General features: G+C 43.1%; 1 protein-coding gene across 8 annotated transcripts in view; it reads right to left on the bottom strand.

The window, feature by feature from the left end:
• Positions 1 to 19,473, bottom strand: part of LOC110510370 (histone-lysine N-methyltransferase 2A) — a 74,723-nt gene that overhangs the window by 51,920 nt on the left and 3,330 nt on the right. For 3 of the 8 annotated variants that reach the window (XM_021591722.3, XM_090226390.1, XM_090226409.1), the window contains exons 2-15: positions 15,721 to 15,799; positions 8,685 to 13,010; positions 8,299 to 8,492; positions 7,960 to 8,073; positions 7,578 to 7,740; positions 7,199 to 7,433; positions 6,790 to 7,088; positions 4,828 to 4,931; positions 4,270 to 4,530; positions 4,072 to 4,182; positions 3,450 to 3,563; positions 3,155 to 3,295; positions 2,556 to 2,766; positions 2,307 to 2,420 (exon numbers count right to left, since the gene is read on the bottom strand). In XM_021591722.3, coding sequence (XP_021447397.3) covers positions 2,307 to 2,420; positions 2,556 to 2,766; positions 3,155 to 3,295; positions 3,450 to 3,563; positions 4,072 to 4,182; positions 4,270 to 4,530; positions 4,828 to 4,931; positions 6,790 to 7,088; positions 7,199 to 7,433; positions 7,578 to 7,740; positions 7,960 to 8,073; positions 8,299 to 8,492; positions 8,685 to 13,010; positions 15,721 to 15,799 — 6,466 coding nt within the window. The remainder of the gene's footprint in view (positions 1 to 2,306; positions 2,421 to 2,555; positions 2,767 to 3,154; positions 3,296 to 3,449; positions 3,564 to 4,071; positions 4,183 to 4,269; positions 4,531 to 4,827; positions 4,932 to 6,789; positions 7,089 to 7,198; positions 7,434 to 7,577; positions 7,741 to 7,959; positions 8,074 to 8,298; positions 8,493 to 8,684; positions 13,011 to 15,720; positions 15,800 to 19,473) is intronic. The other 5 variants (XM_021591744.3, XM_090226417.1, XM_090226426.1 and 2 more) reach the window with 3 other exon arrangements.

The raw sequence follows: 19,473 nt of genomic DNA, 5'->3' as shown, positions 1-19,473 counted from the left end.
GTTTTATGTTAAAGACATCCTAAAGATTGATACCATACTTAGTTTGGCATGTTTCTACGGGCTGTAACAGAACTTTTTGTCCGACGTTCGGCTCGACCTGAACGCGCTTTTGGATTTGTTTACCAAACGCCCTAACAAAAGAAGATATTTGGACATAACTGATGGACATTATCAAACAAATCAAACATTTATGGTGGAACTGGGATTCCTGGGAGTGCATTCTGATGAAGATCATCAAAGGTAAGTGAATATTTCTGACTAATGTTGACTACCCAATATGGCAGGTATCTTTTTGGCTGCTTTGTTGTCTAAAGGCTGTACTCAGATTATTGCATGGTTTGCTTTCTCCGTAAAGTTTTTTGAAATCTGACACAGCGGTTGCATTAAGTTTAATGTTTATTATGAGTATTTCTGTAATTTGATGTGGCTCTCTGCACAATCACTGCATGTTTTACAACTACTGAACGTAACGCGCCAATGTAAACTCAGATTTTTTTATATAAATATGAACTTTATCAAACAAAACATACATGTATTGTGTAACATGAAGTCCTATGAGTGTCATCTGATGAAGATCATCGAAGGTTAGTGATTCATTTTATCTCTATTTCTGCTTTTTGTGACTCCTCTCTTTGGCTGGAAAAATTAGAATTTTATTTTTTTAAATGGTGTAAAATACTGCTTGTGGAAGTTTAATTATGAGATTTTTGTTATTTTGAATTTGGCGCCCTGCACTTTCACTGGCTGTTGCGGGGGGGTTCCGCTAACGGAACCTAGGCAGGTTAAACTTGGAACATTGTTATACTAGAGACATGATGGAACAAAAGTAATACGATAGTATCTGAGGATTGATAGAGACTGGTTTTTATATCAGAAGTTAATGGTTATCTGTAGGAGCCAGATGGCTTTGGAATATGCTGTGTAGAAGGGAGGCAATCACGATTGCTATAGGTGATACGGGTGGAGAGCTTTGGAATAGGCATCAAGGGGGTTGAGGTCAGGTCACCTTAAGGGAGAAGGAACAGTTTATTACCCCATCACTTCGTCTTCCTGTCGAAACATAACAGATGTAAGGGTTGGAGAGAAGGAGGAGTGCATCTAAATTGGAGCATATATACTTGTGTTGGTGGAGACATGTTTTGTCTGAATGCAGCTGTATTGACCCTCTGGGAAGAATAAACTTGTTTAAGCTTTCATAGTATCCATTGAGTTAGACTGAGAATTAGAACCTAACAACACACACAGGAAACTTGTGAAAAGCCTAGCAGCTTTGCAGTTCTTGACACTCAACTCCGGTGTGCCTGGTACCTACTACTAAAACCCATTCAAAGGCACTGAATAATCTTGCCCATTCACCCTCTGAATAGCACACATGCACAATCCATGTCTCAAGGATTTAAAAAAAATCCTTCTTTAACTTGTCTCCTCCCCTTCATCTACACTGATTGAAGGTAACATCCATACGGGCTCATAGTTCTCAACTGGATTCACCTGGTCAAGCTGTCAAGGAAAGAGCAGGTGTTTCCAATGTGTTGTACCCTCAGTGTATGTTCTCTATTGTGAAAGCAGGGATGCAAACTGGTGAGGGCCTAAAAAAAGTGACAGAAATTCTTCCTACAGAAACACACAACAAAAGCTACGTACACTGCAAGAAAATGTGCCTATTTTCAGAGTGGGGTTGTCACCACACCAACACTTTACTAAGGATGTGCTACCAGACCAAGTATCATAATACAGAGTAATATGTATCTACTTCCCTTGCACTGCGAGCAGCTCCAATTATTTCACAAATGTACACAAACAACATTACTATCTGCACACGCCAGCTCGCCATCACAGCTAAATAGCATTTTAAAAGTGATAGAGATGTGCAGAAAAAACAGATGGAGAGATGCCGCTGAGCAGGCTAATGGCTGGTAAGTGGGCCGCAGCTAGCTGCTCACAGCTGTCATACGTGATTTTGGATGAAGCACTCGTTCTGATATGACATATCTGACATCACGATCTAAACCCTGGTATTCTATTTGTAGGACGCAGAGGGTAGGGATGCATTCTGTACAGTGGGTAGTGATCACACAGGGAGAAGATCTGTTGGGGCCTCAACATTATAACTCAATGAGTGATACACTACACCTACACACTTTTTGTCAGATCTACATGACTCACATGGATGACCTTCTGTATTCTGAGATCAAAAGGCAAATATCACGGAAAAGTGACGAGTTTGCATCCCTGTGAAAGGTACGGCTGAGCATGGGAGCCCGTTACACAGCATAAGATGTTGGGCGTAACACTGGAAGACTCACCTGTCAGGTCCTCACACTTGGCATGGACCCAGTGGTTACAGGTGGCACACTGCATCATCTGACTGTCGTAGTCACTGTCCTCATAGCACTTGAAGCAGATCGGACAGTAGTTGCCTTTAGAAAGTGATATCGTCAATATCCTGCCATTCCCATATGAATAGTGAAATCAAATAAATGAGCTTGTCTTTTATCATGTTTTATCATTTGTGTTTGCAGATCGACTTCCCCAAAGCGTTCACTTCATCTTACCTTGGTCGTGGAGCTTGGTGCAGTCTGGACAGAGTCCTTTATCGTGGTTCCACTCGGTGTCCCAACTCTTCCCTGGTGTAACCCCACAGCTTTTACACCTGATGCACGTCATACACACCCAGGCCTTCCTCCTCCTGTTGGGTTTGGGGTAGTTAGGCCCCAGGCATGAAGGGTGATAACAGTTCTGACATCTGTCACACTCCAGCATAGGCTGAGGAACACCAGAGAGATACAGTATTACAGTTACACATATATTGGTGGCAACACTAATGTCACAGTTTTTTCCTGATCAGTGAAAACCAAAGATGGTGGATATATGAAGATTGTTAACGGCCTGAGTGTGAATTATTGAACAAAATGTCAGTTCTGATGTAATAAAGTAAGTTCCTCTCCTATAGGCATCAATGCAATATCAGCTAGATCTGGTCTACTTAGTTCATTGACTCTCATTGAAGCAGAAAAAAAAACAGTGTGGGGTGTCTCACTTACTCTTCAGTCACTGGGTTAACTATAGACCCTGGATATAGCCTAAAAACTAGTGACCAGGTGGTTCAGTCCTCAGGTGAGACAAGTGACTGGGGCCTTGCGTGGACCCATACCTTGGAGTGCTTGTTTTTTCTGCCACATATATGGCAGCACTTGCAGCGGCGACAGCACCAGTTCTCCTCAGAGGCCCGCTCCGTTGCCTCAAGGCAAAACCGGTGGAAGGGATCACAGCACACCTGGCAGTACAGCATTTGCTAGGATAGGAAGAGGGAATTCAAAAGATCCATCATGGCCATACATTGACAAAAACATTATAAATGTCAAAACATCATAAAGCAAATAGCAGTTTTGAAAAAGACATTCCTCCAATGGACATTGTAATAACAGAGCCATGTTGTGAGCCTTTACTTCTTGTTGTCCTTTACTGGCACAGAGCAGGCAGACACAGGGGGGCATGATGGGTACAGAGGTCAGGATACTCAGGCCTCCCATCATCCACACATTCTGGAGGTCACAGTCCTCCTGCATGGCAGACAGGGGAGGCTTAGACATAGCTTTCAGCTCTCATACAGAGGCCCGCAGGACAGAGTCAGACACAGGAGTGGGAGATACAGAGATGGGAAACAACAGCCTTTTGGACTCTTGATGTAGAAGAACACTGACATCCAGTGGCTAGATAAGGGTATTACAGAACTAAACCAAACCAAAGACAAAACCTGATGATGATAATGGCTAATTTAATCATGGTTATAAACTGAGTAGTTTGGGTCCTGGGTGCTGATGGGCAATCTTGCTGTGTATTTAGCATACAATATATCACAGGTATGACGCAAAACAACTTATTTACTGTTATATTTATGTTGGTAACGGTTTATCATTGCAATAAAGGCACCTCAGGGATTTCTGGTATATTGGCCATTAAAACTGGGTGGTTCAAGCTCTGAATGGCTGACAGCTGTATACCACGGGTATACCTGGTAAATGAGATCTCTAAAACCACAGCTACAAGAGGCAAGGAAAAGCATCTGACCTTGAAGTCCACGCCAATCTTGTGCGTAGGCTCGGAGGGCTCCCTCTCCCTCTGGTCAAATCCATTGGCCAGGGCGGCCAGGACGCTAGGTGGCATCTGTTCCATAGGATTCTGGGAAAAATACGACGAAGCATAAAAATAGGCTCGTCCCCACCCCGCCTCCACCAACATTCTTCCCCTCTCACCCCCTACCCTCACCCTGGCCCTTGGCCACCCCGGGGTGGCCCCAGTGTGGGATAGCAGGCGCCAGGGGTGGGGAGACCCTTGGTCCTCAGGGTAGGAGGAGGATAGCTCCAGGTCTGACTGTAAGTGTGGGGGCGACTGCGTCATCTGCAGCAGTAGCTGCTCCGCCGACAGCCCCTCTGACTCGCTTTCTCCCTGGTGGTCATCGTCCAGCCAGCTGTAGACACCACCGCTCCACAGGCCTGTTTGCTTCTGCTGTGCCTGTGAAGGGTGGGACTGCTGAGGCCAAAGCAAAAGAGCACTAGCGTTATCTGCCACGAGTACCTATAAGCAAGCAGCAGCTTAACTCAGAATGAGAGGAGAGAGAAGGAAGAGAGGACAGGGAATCCCACCATGAGGTGCAGCAGAGAGAAGACGAAGTAAGTGGAAAGATAGAGATTGGAGAGAGAGAGGGGGGTGGGGAGTGGGTTGTGCAGATCCTTTGTGTTATTCACCTAGGCGACCCAGAAACGGTCAATTCTTGCACTGCCTGCTCAGTGGCATCAGAGCAGTAGCCCTGTTGTGATTCTTTACCTTGTCAGTTTTACGGCGAGCAGGAGGGACTCGGTGGTGCAGCCTGCGATGTCTCAAACCGTCGTCCGATAGGTCTCCCAGGAATCCATCCAGAGAGACAAAGTCTGAAGACAAAAAGAAACCATTGCAGGGGTGATTAGACATACAGTGTTAATACTTCAGAGTTAACGCATTACCTCACAGCTTTGACAGGGATCTTCTAGAACAGTGGTTCCCAATCTTTTTGTAGTCCCGTACCCCTTCAAACATTCAACCTCCAGCTGCGTACCCTCTCTAGCACCAGGGTCAGCGCACTCTCAAATGTTGCCACCATTGTAAGCCTGCCACACACACACTATACGATACATGTATTAATGAGTGCGAGTTGTGGTCCTATAAGAGCTCTTATAGGACCATGGCACAAATAATAATAATCAATCGTTTGGCTCTTTATTTAACCATCTTACATATAAAACCTTATTTGTTCATCAAAAAATGTGAATAACTCACCACAGGTTAATGAGAAGGGTGTGCTTGGATGGATGCACATAACTCTGAAATGGTGGGTTGTATTGGAGTCTGTCTTAAATCATTTTCCATACACTCTCACATAGGTACGTGGTTGCAAAGGGTATCAGTGTCTTAACAGCGTGGTTTGCCAAGGCAGGATACTCTGAGCGCAGAGAAGAGCTCCAACTTCTTAATCATAGCCTAAATTTTGTCCCGCACATTGAATATAGTTGCGGAGAGTCCCTGTAATCCTAGATTCGGATCATTCAGGCTAGAAAAAACATCGCCCAGATAGGCCAGACGTGTGAGAATCTCGTCATCATGCAAGCGTTCAGACAAGTGAAAATTATGGGCAGTAAAAAAAACATTAAGCTCGTGTCAATACTTTGCCCCTTGATAACCAGCGCACACAAGTATGTTGTAGAAACTGTAGTCTGCCAAACAACTTTCAAGCTGTCAGGCATTCCCTTGGCAGCAAAAGCCTCTCGGTGGATGCTGCAGTGTACCCAAGCGGCGTACACTGCCGAGAGCAACTGCTTGCACGCGCTACCACTCCACTATGTCTCCCCATCATGTCCTGTCATGTCACTGATGCATTGTGAAACAGTGTTGTTTGATGAAGGCATTGTTTGTATCGTTTTTTGGGCCTTTGCCACAGCATTGTCCCAGCCATATCCACGGCAGCAGGAATAATTAAGTCCTCCACAATAGTATGGGGCTTTCCTGTCCTAGCCACTTGGTAGCTCACCATATAAGACGCTTCTAGCCCATTCCTATTAATGGTATCTGTGCTATCTATTTTATACATGTCTTACTACTCGAAAGTCATCTTAATTCTCTCTCAAAAAACTCCCATGGCTTATTTTTCAAATTGGCATGTTTTGTTTCTAAATGTCTGTGCCAGAGTGAAGGTTTCATTGAGTTGTGAGAGTACTTTTGCATATAACACACTGTGGCTGAGGAAAGGTACTACACCCAATATAAGTGAGCCCCAAATCAATGTAGTTCTCATCATATTTGCACCTTTTCGATGGTCCAATGTCCCTGTCTGTTGTTTGATGCTTTCCCGGGTTAGGGGACGGTAGCTCTTTAGCTGCATCAGATTCACAACTGTCAGTATCCATGCTAGCTGGGCTAACAACAAATGTAGAATTACTGATGCTAGCATTGGATGTGCTCGTGGAAGCAACACAACTTGTGTAGTCAACAGGTGCAGGTGTAGAACTGCTGGTAGTAGCAGTACTACCAGTAGAGCTGGTATGCGTCTCTATGGACGCAGGCCTTACTAAAATGGACTGTTTGAAAATGTGGAGAAAAAAAGAAAGTTAAATGTGAATCACATTTTTATTTGGCATACTCCCGACGGCATTGCACGTCCCCCAGTTTGGGAATACCTGTTCCAGAAGATCTGACAATATTAAATAGAGTAAAATCCCTTTCTATGATCACTTCCCAATAATGTTACATTACTACCTTGGATGCGTGGGCCGGGGCCTCTCCTCCGGCCGGGGGAGGCAGAGTTGGAGCCCACAGTGATCTCCAGGTCGGAGTCATAGTCCAGCAGGTCAAAGTAGGAGCGCGGCTTCACACAGCGGCGCGGCTGCTTCCTCACAGATGGGCTGTGGCTGTCTCCCACCTCCATCCTATCAACTTCCTCATTGCTAGACTGAACCACGCTGAGGCAGTGCCGCCTGCGCTTCCCAGGACCTCCAGGGAACTTGCCACTCAAACGACGTGCTTTTCTGTCTTCAATCTGATCACATCTTTTATATCTTATGGAGAGAGAAAAAATGGGTCATTTAGTTGTCTATTCAATCTATATAATTCAATAGCATATATGCGAGTTGGTCACCTTTGCAATTCTGATGAGCAGTACACTTACATGCAGCACTGTCGCTTCGTATTGGGCCCTCCAAACTTGGGTTTGTCCAGGCAGTTCATGCACTCGCCACAGTCCTCCTCATGGTTGCAGCCCTTGCAGATCCCACACCTTCGAGAGCGGAGCCCAAAAGGTCCAAGGCTCTTTTGTTTAGCAAAACCTGCTCCCGACTTCCTGACCTTGGTAACCTTTTGGTCCAGCAGCCCAGGGCTGTCTGGCCCAGAGAGAGACTGACCCCCTTCAATAGATAAGGTATATAATTAAGATATCTTTCATAGGAAAGTCAAAGAAAGTTGTGTGGAAAGACCAGAACTCATGTCACTTAAAAAATTTTGTTGAGAGATTTGCCTTGATAATCAGTTTTGAAAGCTTGTGGCTCTACCTTGGTTCTTTCCAGAGGGGGATATGCCAGTTCTCTCATGCAGAGGCAGCGCACTGAGTCTGGGGATCATGTCTTCGGGCACCAGTGCACGAGGCTGGCCCAGCACCACAGCTGCTGCACGGCACACATGCTTGATGCGTGGACCCCCCGCTCTGCGGAACTCCTGTTAACAAGGAGAGAGGGGGGACAGGGAGGGATGCTGTTTCATCACAATGAAAAATGTATTTATGACCAGAAAAGGTGGGTCTTAGTGAGGAAGAAACAACATACTGATACTTTATTAAAAGTAAGAGACAAAGCAACATTCAGACACATTGAAAAGTGAGAGAAACTGAAGATGCAGAGAACAGCACAGACCAGGATTGTGTTCATATGCCCATACCTGTGACAGGGGAGGGTCAGTCATGTTTGAGGCAACAGGCTCAAGCTGCTCTTTCGATTTCCTCCTTTGTCTCTTCCCTGCTGCATCTCTGGAGCCAGCAGGCCCTGATAGAAGCTGCAGGTAACATGTTTCATCACTATGGGCTTACACAGGAAGCTCTCCAGAGATATCACAATATTGGTGTTAATGAATATCATCCTATTTAATAACAATGAAGAGAAACAAAGCATATTCTGTATCAGAAATAAGTCCCATCATGCATGTTGTTTACTGGAAAAAAACAACTGTCTGCATGGCAATTTTGAAGTGTATTATTTTTATGAGTGGGCCAATTATTACCCCTGAAGACTTCAGTTGTTTCTGCTGGTCGATCTTGTTGAGCTGGACCTTGGCTTTCTTGAGCAGATTGAACATCCTCTTATTGGCCCCTGTGAAGCGAACTCTCTGGGTGGCTCCTTTCTCCTCAGCAGCAGCACCGTCAGCCTCAGCGATCATGTTCAGATGCAGTTCCTGTGGCTCAAGCTTTCCTGCTTCTGGGACAGAGAAAGACCATAAAGTATGTCACTACTTTCCAAAGTAGTTTAAGCAGTAAAAACATACTCAGAGACATTAAACCAAGTAACATACAAATAAACAAAAATACCAGGTTTACATAATGTGCAGTTATTTATCAAGCAAGCTAATGTTAAACAACTATCAGCATTAATTGATTGATCTTTGCTTACCTGCAAGAACATTCTCAGCATTTGTTTTGTCTTCCTCTGTCAACTCCTCATGTTCTCCATATTGAAATGTTAAGAACTTTGAGTTCATTGTCCGAACACACACAGAGACTTTTCGCACAACCCCAGGGCTATCAAGGTCCTCAATCTTGAGCTTGGATTTGCCTTGCTTTGATTTGGGTTTGCTTGGAGCTGTGATTGTTGTACGTTTCTTTAGACAGATGCTCTTGACTTCATCATCCAGACCTTCCGCTAGCATATGAACAGAAGATTGAAGAGTATTGCAAACACCATCTGTCATCACATTTTTTCTTCTCTTTTTGGGAAGTCCTGGTTGCAGCTTCTTCAGTCGCTTGTACATATTTAGGTGAGATGTTTGCTTGTTGAACTTGCAGGGCCTTTTTTTCTGAACCTCCTGGGAATCGTTTGATTGGTCAGAAGCAATTTGGAATTCTTTGGATAAAAGTAAAGTCTCATACTTGCTCTGTAGAGTTTTGTCCAGTGTATATACCTCCTCACCAGACTCTCCTGGCACATGCCACTTGAAACTGGGATTCCTCAAAAGGGACTTCCTCTTTTCAGACTGCTTTCCGGAGGATAAGCAGTCACTCACGTCAGTGGTTTCCTGTTCGAGTTCCTGAGTTGAGAACATATCGACATCTAACTGCGCCTCATTCAGAAATTCTTCCTCGTCGACAGGCAGATCAGGAGTAAGCTCTCTACCTGTGCCATCTTCTCGTTTCTTTCCAGTGCGTGGGTGTAAGCCGAATAGTTGGCCTTTCTTCGGGGAGTTTCTACGGGGCAAAACGGACATGCCAGCATCATCCATAAACCTCTGTGGAGTCTTGATCACCCGTGAGGACCGGACACTGACAACAGGCATGATGAAGTGCTTTATGTTTTTAAGGTACTTTGATTTACCATGCTGTTCATCAAAAGCATCAGGCTGTGGTTCATCATCCACCGTGTCTTGTATATCCTGCTCCTCCAAAATTTGCTGGGCGAGATCCATTTCTACCTGCTTAGATAGAGTTTTAGGCCTGGCTCTTGGTCTTTTGGTACCAAGGAACTGAAGGCTTGAATTGGGGACCTTTTTCCTTCTGTACTTGGTCTTGAGGATGCCAATGAGTTTAGATCTTGCAGGTATGGAAGCAGCCTCTGGGGAGAAAACTTCCTTTAGGTCTACCTCTTCAACAGTTTCAGGAACCTTACTTTCAGGTGATTTACTCTCATCACCCTTTCTCCCTCTTGGCCTCTGCCTTTGTTTCTGCCTCTGTCCAATCAAGGCTCTTCGCTTCTTTTTGCCATGTTTGAACAGACTTCTATGACGGCGTGGTTCTGTCTTTTCAATAACAGGGGGCTCCAACAGCAGCACCTTTCCACTCTCTATTGGCTGGGTCTCTTGCTCCACCTTTACCGCTGGTTGAGTGTCAGCCAAAGTCAAAGGTTCAGATCGGCCTACTTCTATGTTTGGAGTTGCAGATGATGTTGGTGTCTTTGACTTCTTTCTAATTGAAAGGCTCAAATTTCTTCTCCTTCTAGATTTAGAGACAACAGACAATGTGGAGATCTCCTCTGTCTGTGGTTCAAATGGGGCCATTTCTGTGATTGGAGTTTCAGATGATGTTGGTGTCTTTGACTTCTTTCTAATTGAAAGGCTCAAATTTCTTCTCCTTCTAGATTTAGAGACAACAGACAATGTGGAGATCTCCTCTGTCTGTGGTTCAAATGGGGCCATTTCTGTGATTGGAGTTTCAGATGATGTTGGTGTCTTTCTTGACTTCTTTCTTATTGAAAGGCTAGAAGCTCTTCTAGGTTTAGAGACAACAGACAATGTGGAGACCTCCTCAGTCTGTGGTTCAAATGGAGCCATCTCTGTGATTGGAGTTGCAGATGATGTTGGTGTCTTTCTTGACTTCTTTCTTATTGAAAGGCTAGAAGTTCTTCTAGGTTTAGAGACAACTGACAATGTGGAGACCTCCTCAGTCTGTGGTTCAAATGGAGCCATCTCTGTGATTGGAGTTTCAGATGATGTTGGTGTCTTTCTTGACTTCTTTCTTATTGAAAGGCTAGAAGTTCTTCTAGGTTTAGAGACAACAGACAATGTGGAGACCTCCTCAGTCTGTGGTTCAAATGGAGCCATCTCTGTGATTGGAGTTTCAGATGATGTTGGTGTCTTTCTTGACTTCTTTCTTATTGAAAGGCTAGAAGTTCTTCTAGGTTTAGAGACAACAGACAATGTGGAGACCTCCTCAGTCTGTGGTTCAAATGGAGCCATCTCTGTGATTGGAGTTCCAGATGATGTTGGTGTCTTTGAATTATTTCTTATTGAAAGGGGATAATTTTTTCTCCTAGGTTTAGAGACAGACAATGTGGAGACCTCAATCTGTGGTTCAGATGGGGCTAACTCTGTGTTTGGAGATTCAGTGGGTTCAGGTAACATCTGTGTCTTCCCTGGCCTCTTTCTAACTGGAACACTCGAACTTATTCTCCTTCTAGGTTTAGAGACAGACAAGGTGGAAACCTCAGTCTTCAAAACCTCATTGATATGTGGTTCTGCTTCACTGGCAGGTACATCAGATGGATGTTCCACATTTGGACTTGATTGAATCTTGTGTTTGTGGGTTGTCCAGGGTTTATGACTTCCACGCTTCTTCCGTGGTGTAGACATCTTTGCCAGTCTTCTCCTCCTTGCTTTGGGAGTTGGCACAGCATTTGTGTCTGATAAAAAAACATTTTCCTCCAGAATTTCACTTGAATCTTTTGTGTTCACCAGTATCTTGTTTTCTTCAGGCGCAGGACAAGTTTGATGGATCAGGAATGATGGTTTTGAGCGTTTAGGTTTACCGGGTGAGGAGACCTTTTTTATCTGAAGGGGTGGAACGACCTTTGCCACAGTATCACCACAGTCAGTTTGAGTGGCCTCCTCTGGATGGGGTTGCGTTACCTGTCCCACTTCAACATGAAGAGAAGACTTTTCCTCAAGAGACGAAGTCTCCTTAGTCTTCTTCTTGGAAGACTTCTCATTATGTGTGTGCTCAGCATCTCTGGAAGTGGCAAAACTCGTGACCTCTTTCTCTTCGGGGTTCTCTACACTCTTGATCACACTGGGTTCAAAAAGAGAGTCTTTGTCTAATTCAGTGGTACTCCGCTGCTTCTCTGTTCCTTTGACAGTATTTCCAGAGCCCTGCACTTGGGTGTCCTTTATTTTCCCCTTAACTAATGTAAGTGTCCACACAAACTTGCTTCGTTTCTTCTTACGAGAGGAGCCCTTACTGTCAGACCGAGATGAGCCTTCCAATTTGGGGTTTCTGATTTTAATCAGCTTAAAACTTGGAATCCCGATAATGTCATCGTCATTTTTAAAAGCCAGACCGTCATTGGATTCAAGAATTGGCTTTTCAGGTTCTGTGGCTAATGGAACATGGATTTCTGTGACCATCTTCTCTTCTTGATGTGCCTTGCTTTGTTTACGCTTACTCTTTCTGGGTGGTGGTTTGGCTTCCTCTATTCTTGAAACCTCTAACAATGACTCTGCCAGACAAACTTTGTCATTGCTCTGGTTTTTTGATTCTGTTACAAGGCCTTCATGTGTTTCGGAGTGTGGATTAGTAGTTCTACTTCTTCTCCGGATCACCAGTTTATTGACTTCAGTGCTTACCTCTGTGGTTCTTTCTTTCCGTTTGAATTTCTTAATGTCTGTTTTTGGCGCCGCATTTCCACTTTCCAGTGCAATGTCATGTTTGCCTGTTGATTTTATACCCCCCTCTGATTTTTGGTCATCAACCTCGCCAACTTTGGCCCCACTTTGAACACAGGGTTCAGTGATCTTGGAGGCAGATCTACCACGCCTCCTTGCCGGTATGGCTCCTCCGCCTCCCTCATCCTCAGTGCCATTCAGATGCTGTGCCTCATAAGCTTGTGTCTCGCTCTTTAATTTGACATGGGCACTTGAGATCTGGTCACCTTTGACATCATTAGCTTTTGATTGAAAATGTAATCCTTTTACCTTCAACTTCTCCACAGATTTTAGATGTCCTCCCTTTTCCTTTCTTACCGTCTTCTTGGCCACCAACTTGATGGTAATCCTTGGAGTTAAAGCCGCCCCGTTTTTCGCAGGACGCTTCTCCTTTGCTGGGTTTGAGTGCTTGTTTTTTGAACCCTTCCTACCATCATTGGAAGGCACTGGATCAGGAGGAATTGCACAGTGGACCTCTTGTGAAGATGGTGCATCTTCTTCAGGAGTTGGAGACCCCTCTGTCTCCTTTGGGGTGACTACAAGGGATGGCTTCTCTCGTATCCTTTTTAATTTTGTTTGGACAGGATCACCTTATGGAGGAAAATAACAAATAAGAGGAAATTACTATCATATCTAAGCTGATATACAATGCCTTCAGAAAGTATTCATACCCCTTGTCTTATTCCACATTTGTTGCATAACAGCCTGAATTCAAAATGGTTTAAAATTACATTTCTCACCCATCTACACAATACCCCATAATGACAAAGTGAAAACATGAAAAACAGAAATCTAATTTACATAACCATTCACACCCCTGAGTAAATACATGTCAATCACCTTTGGCAGTGATTACAGCTGTGAGTCTTTATGGGTGAGTGTCTAAAAGCATTACACCACTGGAATGTACAATATTTGCACATTACTTTTTTTAGAATTCTTCAAGATGTCAAGTTGGTTGTTGATCATATAGCAAGATGGCCATTTTCATGTCACGATTTAAGATTTAAGTCAAAACTGTAACTAGGCCAATCAGTTACCTTCAAATGTCGTCTTGGTAAGCAACATTTAAACTCAGTTTTTCACAATTCCTGACAATTAATCCTAGTAAAAATTCCCCGTCTTAGGTCAGTTAGGATCACCACTTTATTTTAAGAATGGGAAATGTCAGAATAATAGTAGATAATGATTTATTTCAGCTTTTATTTCTTTCATCACATTCCCAGTTCGTCAAAAGTTTACATGCACTCAATTAGCATTTGGTAGCATTGCCTTTAAATTATTTAACTTGGATCAAATGTTGTTTCGGGTAACCTTCCACACGATTCCCACAATAAGTTGGGTGAATTTTGGCCCATTCCTCCTGACAGAGCTGGTGTAACTGAGTCAGGTTTGTAAGGCCTCCTTGCTCGCACACACTTTTTCAGTTCTGCCCACACATTTTCTATATTTAAGACCTACATTATTTTTGGTTAACCAGTAAATAGTAGCCTACAGCAAAGTGTGTTTAAATAATTTCTAACCTGTTAACCGTTTTTGCCAGTTCGTTTTTGCTACCATGTGGGTTTTAACTTGCTTGAGCCTGCTTACTGAGGTGTTAATTCACCTGTTTCCATACAGGTTTCATTTTTAAAAAATGTATCTTACAAAAGGAGTTTAATCGAACTGCTTAACTATCTGTACATGGAATTGTACACTGCTCAAACAAATAAAGGGAACACTAAAATAAAACATCCTAGATCTGAATGAAATATTCTTATTCAACTATGTAAAGAAAAAAGTGTTTAATGTGCTGACAACAAAATCACACAAATGATCAATGGAAATCAAATTTATCAACCCATAGAGGTCTGGATTTGGAGTCACACAAAATTAAATTGACCAAAGCATCCGCCAACTCCTGGACAGTCTGTGGTGCAACGTGGCGTTGGTGGATGGAGCGAGACATGATGTCCCAGATGTGCTCAATTGGATACAGGTCTGGGGAACGGGCGGGCCAGTCCATAGCAGCAATGCCTTCCTCTTGCAGGAACTGCTGACACACTCCAGCCACATGAGGTCTAGCATTGTCTTGCATTAGGAGGAACCCAGGGCCAACCGCACCAGCATATGGTCTCACAAGGGGTCTGAGGATCTCATCTCGGTACCTAATGGCAGTCAGGCTACCTCTGGCGAGCACATGGAGGGCTGTGCGGCCCCCCAAAGAAATGCCACCCCACACCATAACTGACCCTCCGCCAAACCGGTCATACTGGAGGATGTTGCAGGCAGCAGAACGTTCTCCACGGCGTCTCCAGACTGTCACGTCTGTCACTCATACCACCCTCATTGAGTCTGTTTCTGACCGTTTGAGCAGACACATGCACATTTGTGGCCTGCTGGAGGTCATTTTGCAGTGCTCTGGCAGTGCTCCTCCTGCTACTCCTTGCACAAAGGCGGAGGTAGCGGTCCTGCTGCTGGGTTGTTGCCCTCCTATGGCCTCCTCCACGTCTCCTGATGTACTGGCCTGTCTCCTGGTAGCGCCTCCATGCTCTGGACACTACGCTGACAGACACAGCAAACCTTCTTGCCACAGCTCGCATTGATGTTCCATCCTGGATGAGCTGCACTACCTGAGCCACTTGTGTGGGTTGTAGACTAACGTCTCATGCTCCCACTAGAGTGAAAGCACCGCCAGCATTCAAAAGTTACCAAAACATCAGCCAGGAAGCATAGGAACTGAGAAGTGGTCTGTGGTCACCACCTGCAGAACCACTCCTTTATTGGGGGTGTCTTGCTAATTGCCTATAATTTCCACCTGTTGTTTATTCCATTTGCACAACAGCGTGTGAAATTTATTGTCAATCAGTGTTGCTTCCTAAGTGGACAGTTTGATTTCACAGAAGTGTGATTGACTTGGAGTTACATTGTGTTGTTTAAGTGTTCCCTTTATTTTTTTGAGCAGTGTATATATATATATAAAAATCTGACGAATAATCGGCATTGGCTTTTTTTTGGTCCTCCAATAATCGGTATCGGCGTTGAAAAATCAATCGGACGACCTCTAGTTTGTTCATTTGCGCTCGTTAGAATTTAGCTAAAAGCGTCCATGAGAATTCGCCATTACTTGTGCTCATTTTGTTGGAAATCTGGTAATAGACTGCCAATGGGCCTTTTTTGCATTTTGAGCCCCTTCTGTGCTATACCAGTTATACTGTAAATCCCGGGATGGCAGAATAACGGTATGAAAATCTCGATTCCACCCAAATAATAGTTTGGTGGCAAGGGATGGGAATAGGTTTAGAATAGGCTAATACTTACTTTTGGAGGGATTATGTCTGGACCGTACGGGGCCTTTATATCCTTTACGATCAGATTCAAATCCTGTGAAATCATCTTCCTGAAAGGCAAGGTCAGATTATTAACTTTGGACGCCCAACATTCTTTTTCCGACTGTTTCACAATTTTACATAACCTCACAACAGTTTGATAACGAATATGTATTTGAAATTGATGAATAGTAGTTTACATGCAACAATTAGGCCTAAAAGCTTTGACAACAGTGACAATAATCTAACACACACACACACACACCTGAACACAACTAGGCTTATGCAATAGATAGCTAGTACTGGTACTGTTGACTACAGAATATTTTTTTTATATCCCAACCTTGAGGGAGAAGAGTAGCATGGCAATCAAAAATGATTTAAAATTAGATTGTGTAATGTCATGTAGTGAGTAGATAATTCCCTGGTAATGGAATTACGCGGAGACTCCTATTTTTTACATTCAATATATTCTAAACAAAAAACATTGATTTCAATGTCGAACAAACCATACAACTATGCACAAGGACTACTTTGAACAATTTACACAGAACATTTCACAAAAATACATTTACTGGAAGAACTGTGCAGATGCTAAATTTGGTAACAGTAAAATCTCCCTCTGTTTATGCAACTGCATTTCCCAAAAACTTCAGAGTTGTACGCAGAAAGAATGGAGTGTCAGCTATGACATGACACCTTGACTTTGAAAATCGATTTTGGTTATTGAATACACTATGTGAAGTGAATTTCCAACCGGTAATGATAACTATGATAGCAGAATTACCTAAATCAGTCCCTGATCTGTACTACACAAATGCATAATTATGTCACTCTTCATGGTGTCCTGAATTAGGTACACAAAGGTAAAAATATGCAATATCATACTTTGCATATATGGGTATTATTCTACACACTGGCCATTATTCTCATGATCTCATGACCAAATTTGGTTGGTCCGGATGAAATCTGAACCAATCATAGACTAGTGGTTAGAGCGTTGGACTAGTAACCGGAAGGTTGCAATTTCAAACCCCCGAGCTGACAAGGTACAAATCTGTCGTTCTGCCCCTGAACAGGCAGTGAAAATAAGAATTTGTTCTTAACTGACTTGCCTAGTTAAATAAAAGGTCAAATAAAAAATAAATAGTACAGCACATACTAGGGATGCAAATTTCAGTCAATTCTGCTGTGACCGGTCAATAAAACAGCTACATTTTCCCAAACAGTAAAAGGGCGTGATCAACCAAAAATACTATACATGGAAAAGGAGCGGACATTTTTCATTATGAGCTTACATGCAAACATGCAACAATAGCAAGCCTATTTATTGTCTTACAGTCAAAAGGTTATAGCCTATTATGGAACATGCAATGCTTGTAATGAAGCAGGAAATAAAATGTAATTTTCTAACATTTGACAAAATGCATTATGCGGGAAAACACAGTTCTAAAACAGTGCACTTAATGTGAGTGGTTTCATGTGTGACAGATATTAAAATCTCTGTCACACAAAAAGATGGGATATCTAACAGCAACAATTAGGATGAGTTGCTAATATGACTAGGATTGAGCCTTTGGGTTTCTTGACAACAAAAGAAAGTTGATACGAAAACCAATAGAACAGTAGCAAAATTAAAGTTAATAAGAAAGTTTATATAAAATAATTACCTCCATTTTTATGGGCTACCTTGACGCAAGGTAAGACATGCTTCATTTGAAGTCAAGTAAAACTTTCAGGTTTCAAACAATTATACTGCCTAAAGCTCATGCTGCAGTGGTGGGTGACGCACTGCTAGCCTGACTAAGGTTGACTATAGCATATGTACTCGAATGGGGAATGGGAGGCGAGTTTAAATTACGAGTTGAGATTGAGAAATAAAAAGTAATATATAAAAGCATGTTTCACTCCAGTACCATCTTTTGAGGAGCTGCTCTCTGACAGGTGATAGGCTATTCTCTGTATGCTGTGGTGTGTGACAGATAAGATACATGACAGCCAACGAAAATACACACGGCCAATTTAAATCCCCTAAATTATGCAAAATTAACCTATAGACTGATAAGCATGAGCGGTCAAATGTATTTTCGGCTGCTAACCAATTAACGGTTAACTGTTAAGATCCCTACTCAGTACAGTAGACCCTACTGTACCGGGAGTCACGTTAGAGTTCAGAAATCAAATTCTGTGTTTTAAACCATCTCCCATGCGTTTTGTTGAAAGACTGTTTTTTTTTTTGCCTCAATTGAGTGATCAGGGGTGTGCAACTATAGTTCTCCTTCACAGAAGATACATTAGTGCAACACATTCAGCAGAAAATAGCTTCATTTTCATCAGATAACAACAGAAGTGCAACACTATTTGGCTTGCAGCCATACAAGTAAATTAGCTTACAATGAAAAAAGCAAGGTATTTTTTTGCAAAAACGATGCATGGCCATCATATTTCTATTATTCATCATAGAAAAAGCGTAGCCAGCTACATTTCCTAATGTGTTGCTTGAAGTTAATCTTGCATTTTACCGGAGAAAAGTAGGCTACACCGAGAAAAGTGGAGAAGTGCAACTGAAGCACAAAAAAATGTGTCTGATGCTGAGCAGAAATTACTATAAGAAGCATTTTAGATCTGTGCTTACAAAACGCAGCAAGATACATTATCTTAGCTTGAAAAACGCAGAATTCTGCATTAACGCGTAATGAACTATACTCTTATTGTCTTTACTGTACCCAGCTGTGCTTCACTGTACTGTGCAAACTTGTGAAACACAGGCGTCAAGGATTGGTGATCGGACCAAATCTGAACCAATCGTGGACGTTTTTGTTAGGGCCAAATCAAGGCTGGTCTAGAACGACCCAAAAAATCCAGACTCCTTGACTTTTTCCAACAACATCATAAAATATTTTACAGTCTTATTCTAAAATGTACCACTCCCCCCTTCAATCTACACACAATACCCCATAATGACAAAGCAAAAACAGGTTTAGACATTTTTGCAAATGTATTAAAAATAAACTGAAATATTACATTTACATAAATATTCAGACCCTTTAATCAGTACTTTGTTGAAGCATATTTCAGGTCTCTCCAGTGATGTTCGATCGATCGGGTTCAAGTCGGGGATCTGGCTGGGTCACACAAGGACATTCAGTGACTTGTCCCGAAGCCACTCCTGTGTTTTCTAGCCTAGTGGTTAGATCATTGGGACAGTAATCGAAAGGTTGCTGGAACGAATCTCTGAGCTGGCAAGGTAAAAATCTGTCGTTCTGCCCCTGAGCAAGACAGTTAACACACTGTTCCCTGGGCGCCGAAGACGTGGATGTCAATTAAGCCAGCCCAAGGGGGGTAGGATTAAATACAGAAGACACATTTCAGTTGAAGGCATTTAGTTGAACAAATGATTAGGTATCCACCTATCCCTTTCTTGGGTGTGTGCTTAGGGTCTTTGTCCTGTTGGAAGGTGAACCTTCACCCCAGTCTGAGGTCCTGATCGCTCCGGAGCAGGCTTTCATCAAGGATCTCTCTGTACTTTGCTCCGTTCATCTTTGCCTCGATCTTGACTAGGCTTCCAGTCCCTGCCGCTGAAAGAAAAACATCCCCACCGCATGCTGCTGCCACCAACAAACTTCCCTGTAGAGATGGTGCAGGATTCCTCCAGACGTGACTCTTGGCATTCGGGCCAAAGAGTTCAATCTTGTTTTGCATGGTCAGAAAGTTTTTTAGGTGCCTTTTGGCAAACTCCAAGCAG

This window comes from Oncorhynchus mykiss, chromosome 3, assembly GCF_057628025.1.
Source record: "Oncorhynchus mykiss isolate SJ-2025 chromosome 3, ASM5762802v1, whole genome shotgun sequence".
NCBI lineage: Eukaryota > Metazoa > Chordata > Actinopteri > Salmoniformes > Salmonidae > Oncorhynchus > Oncorhynchus mykiss.
Note: the sequence above shows the minus strand (reverse complement) of the source record. Positions and strands in the feature narration are given on the sequence as shown.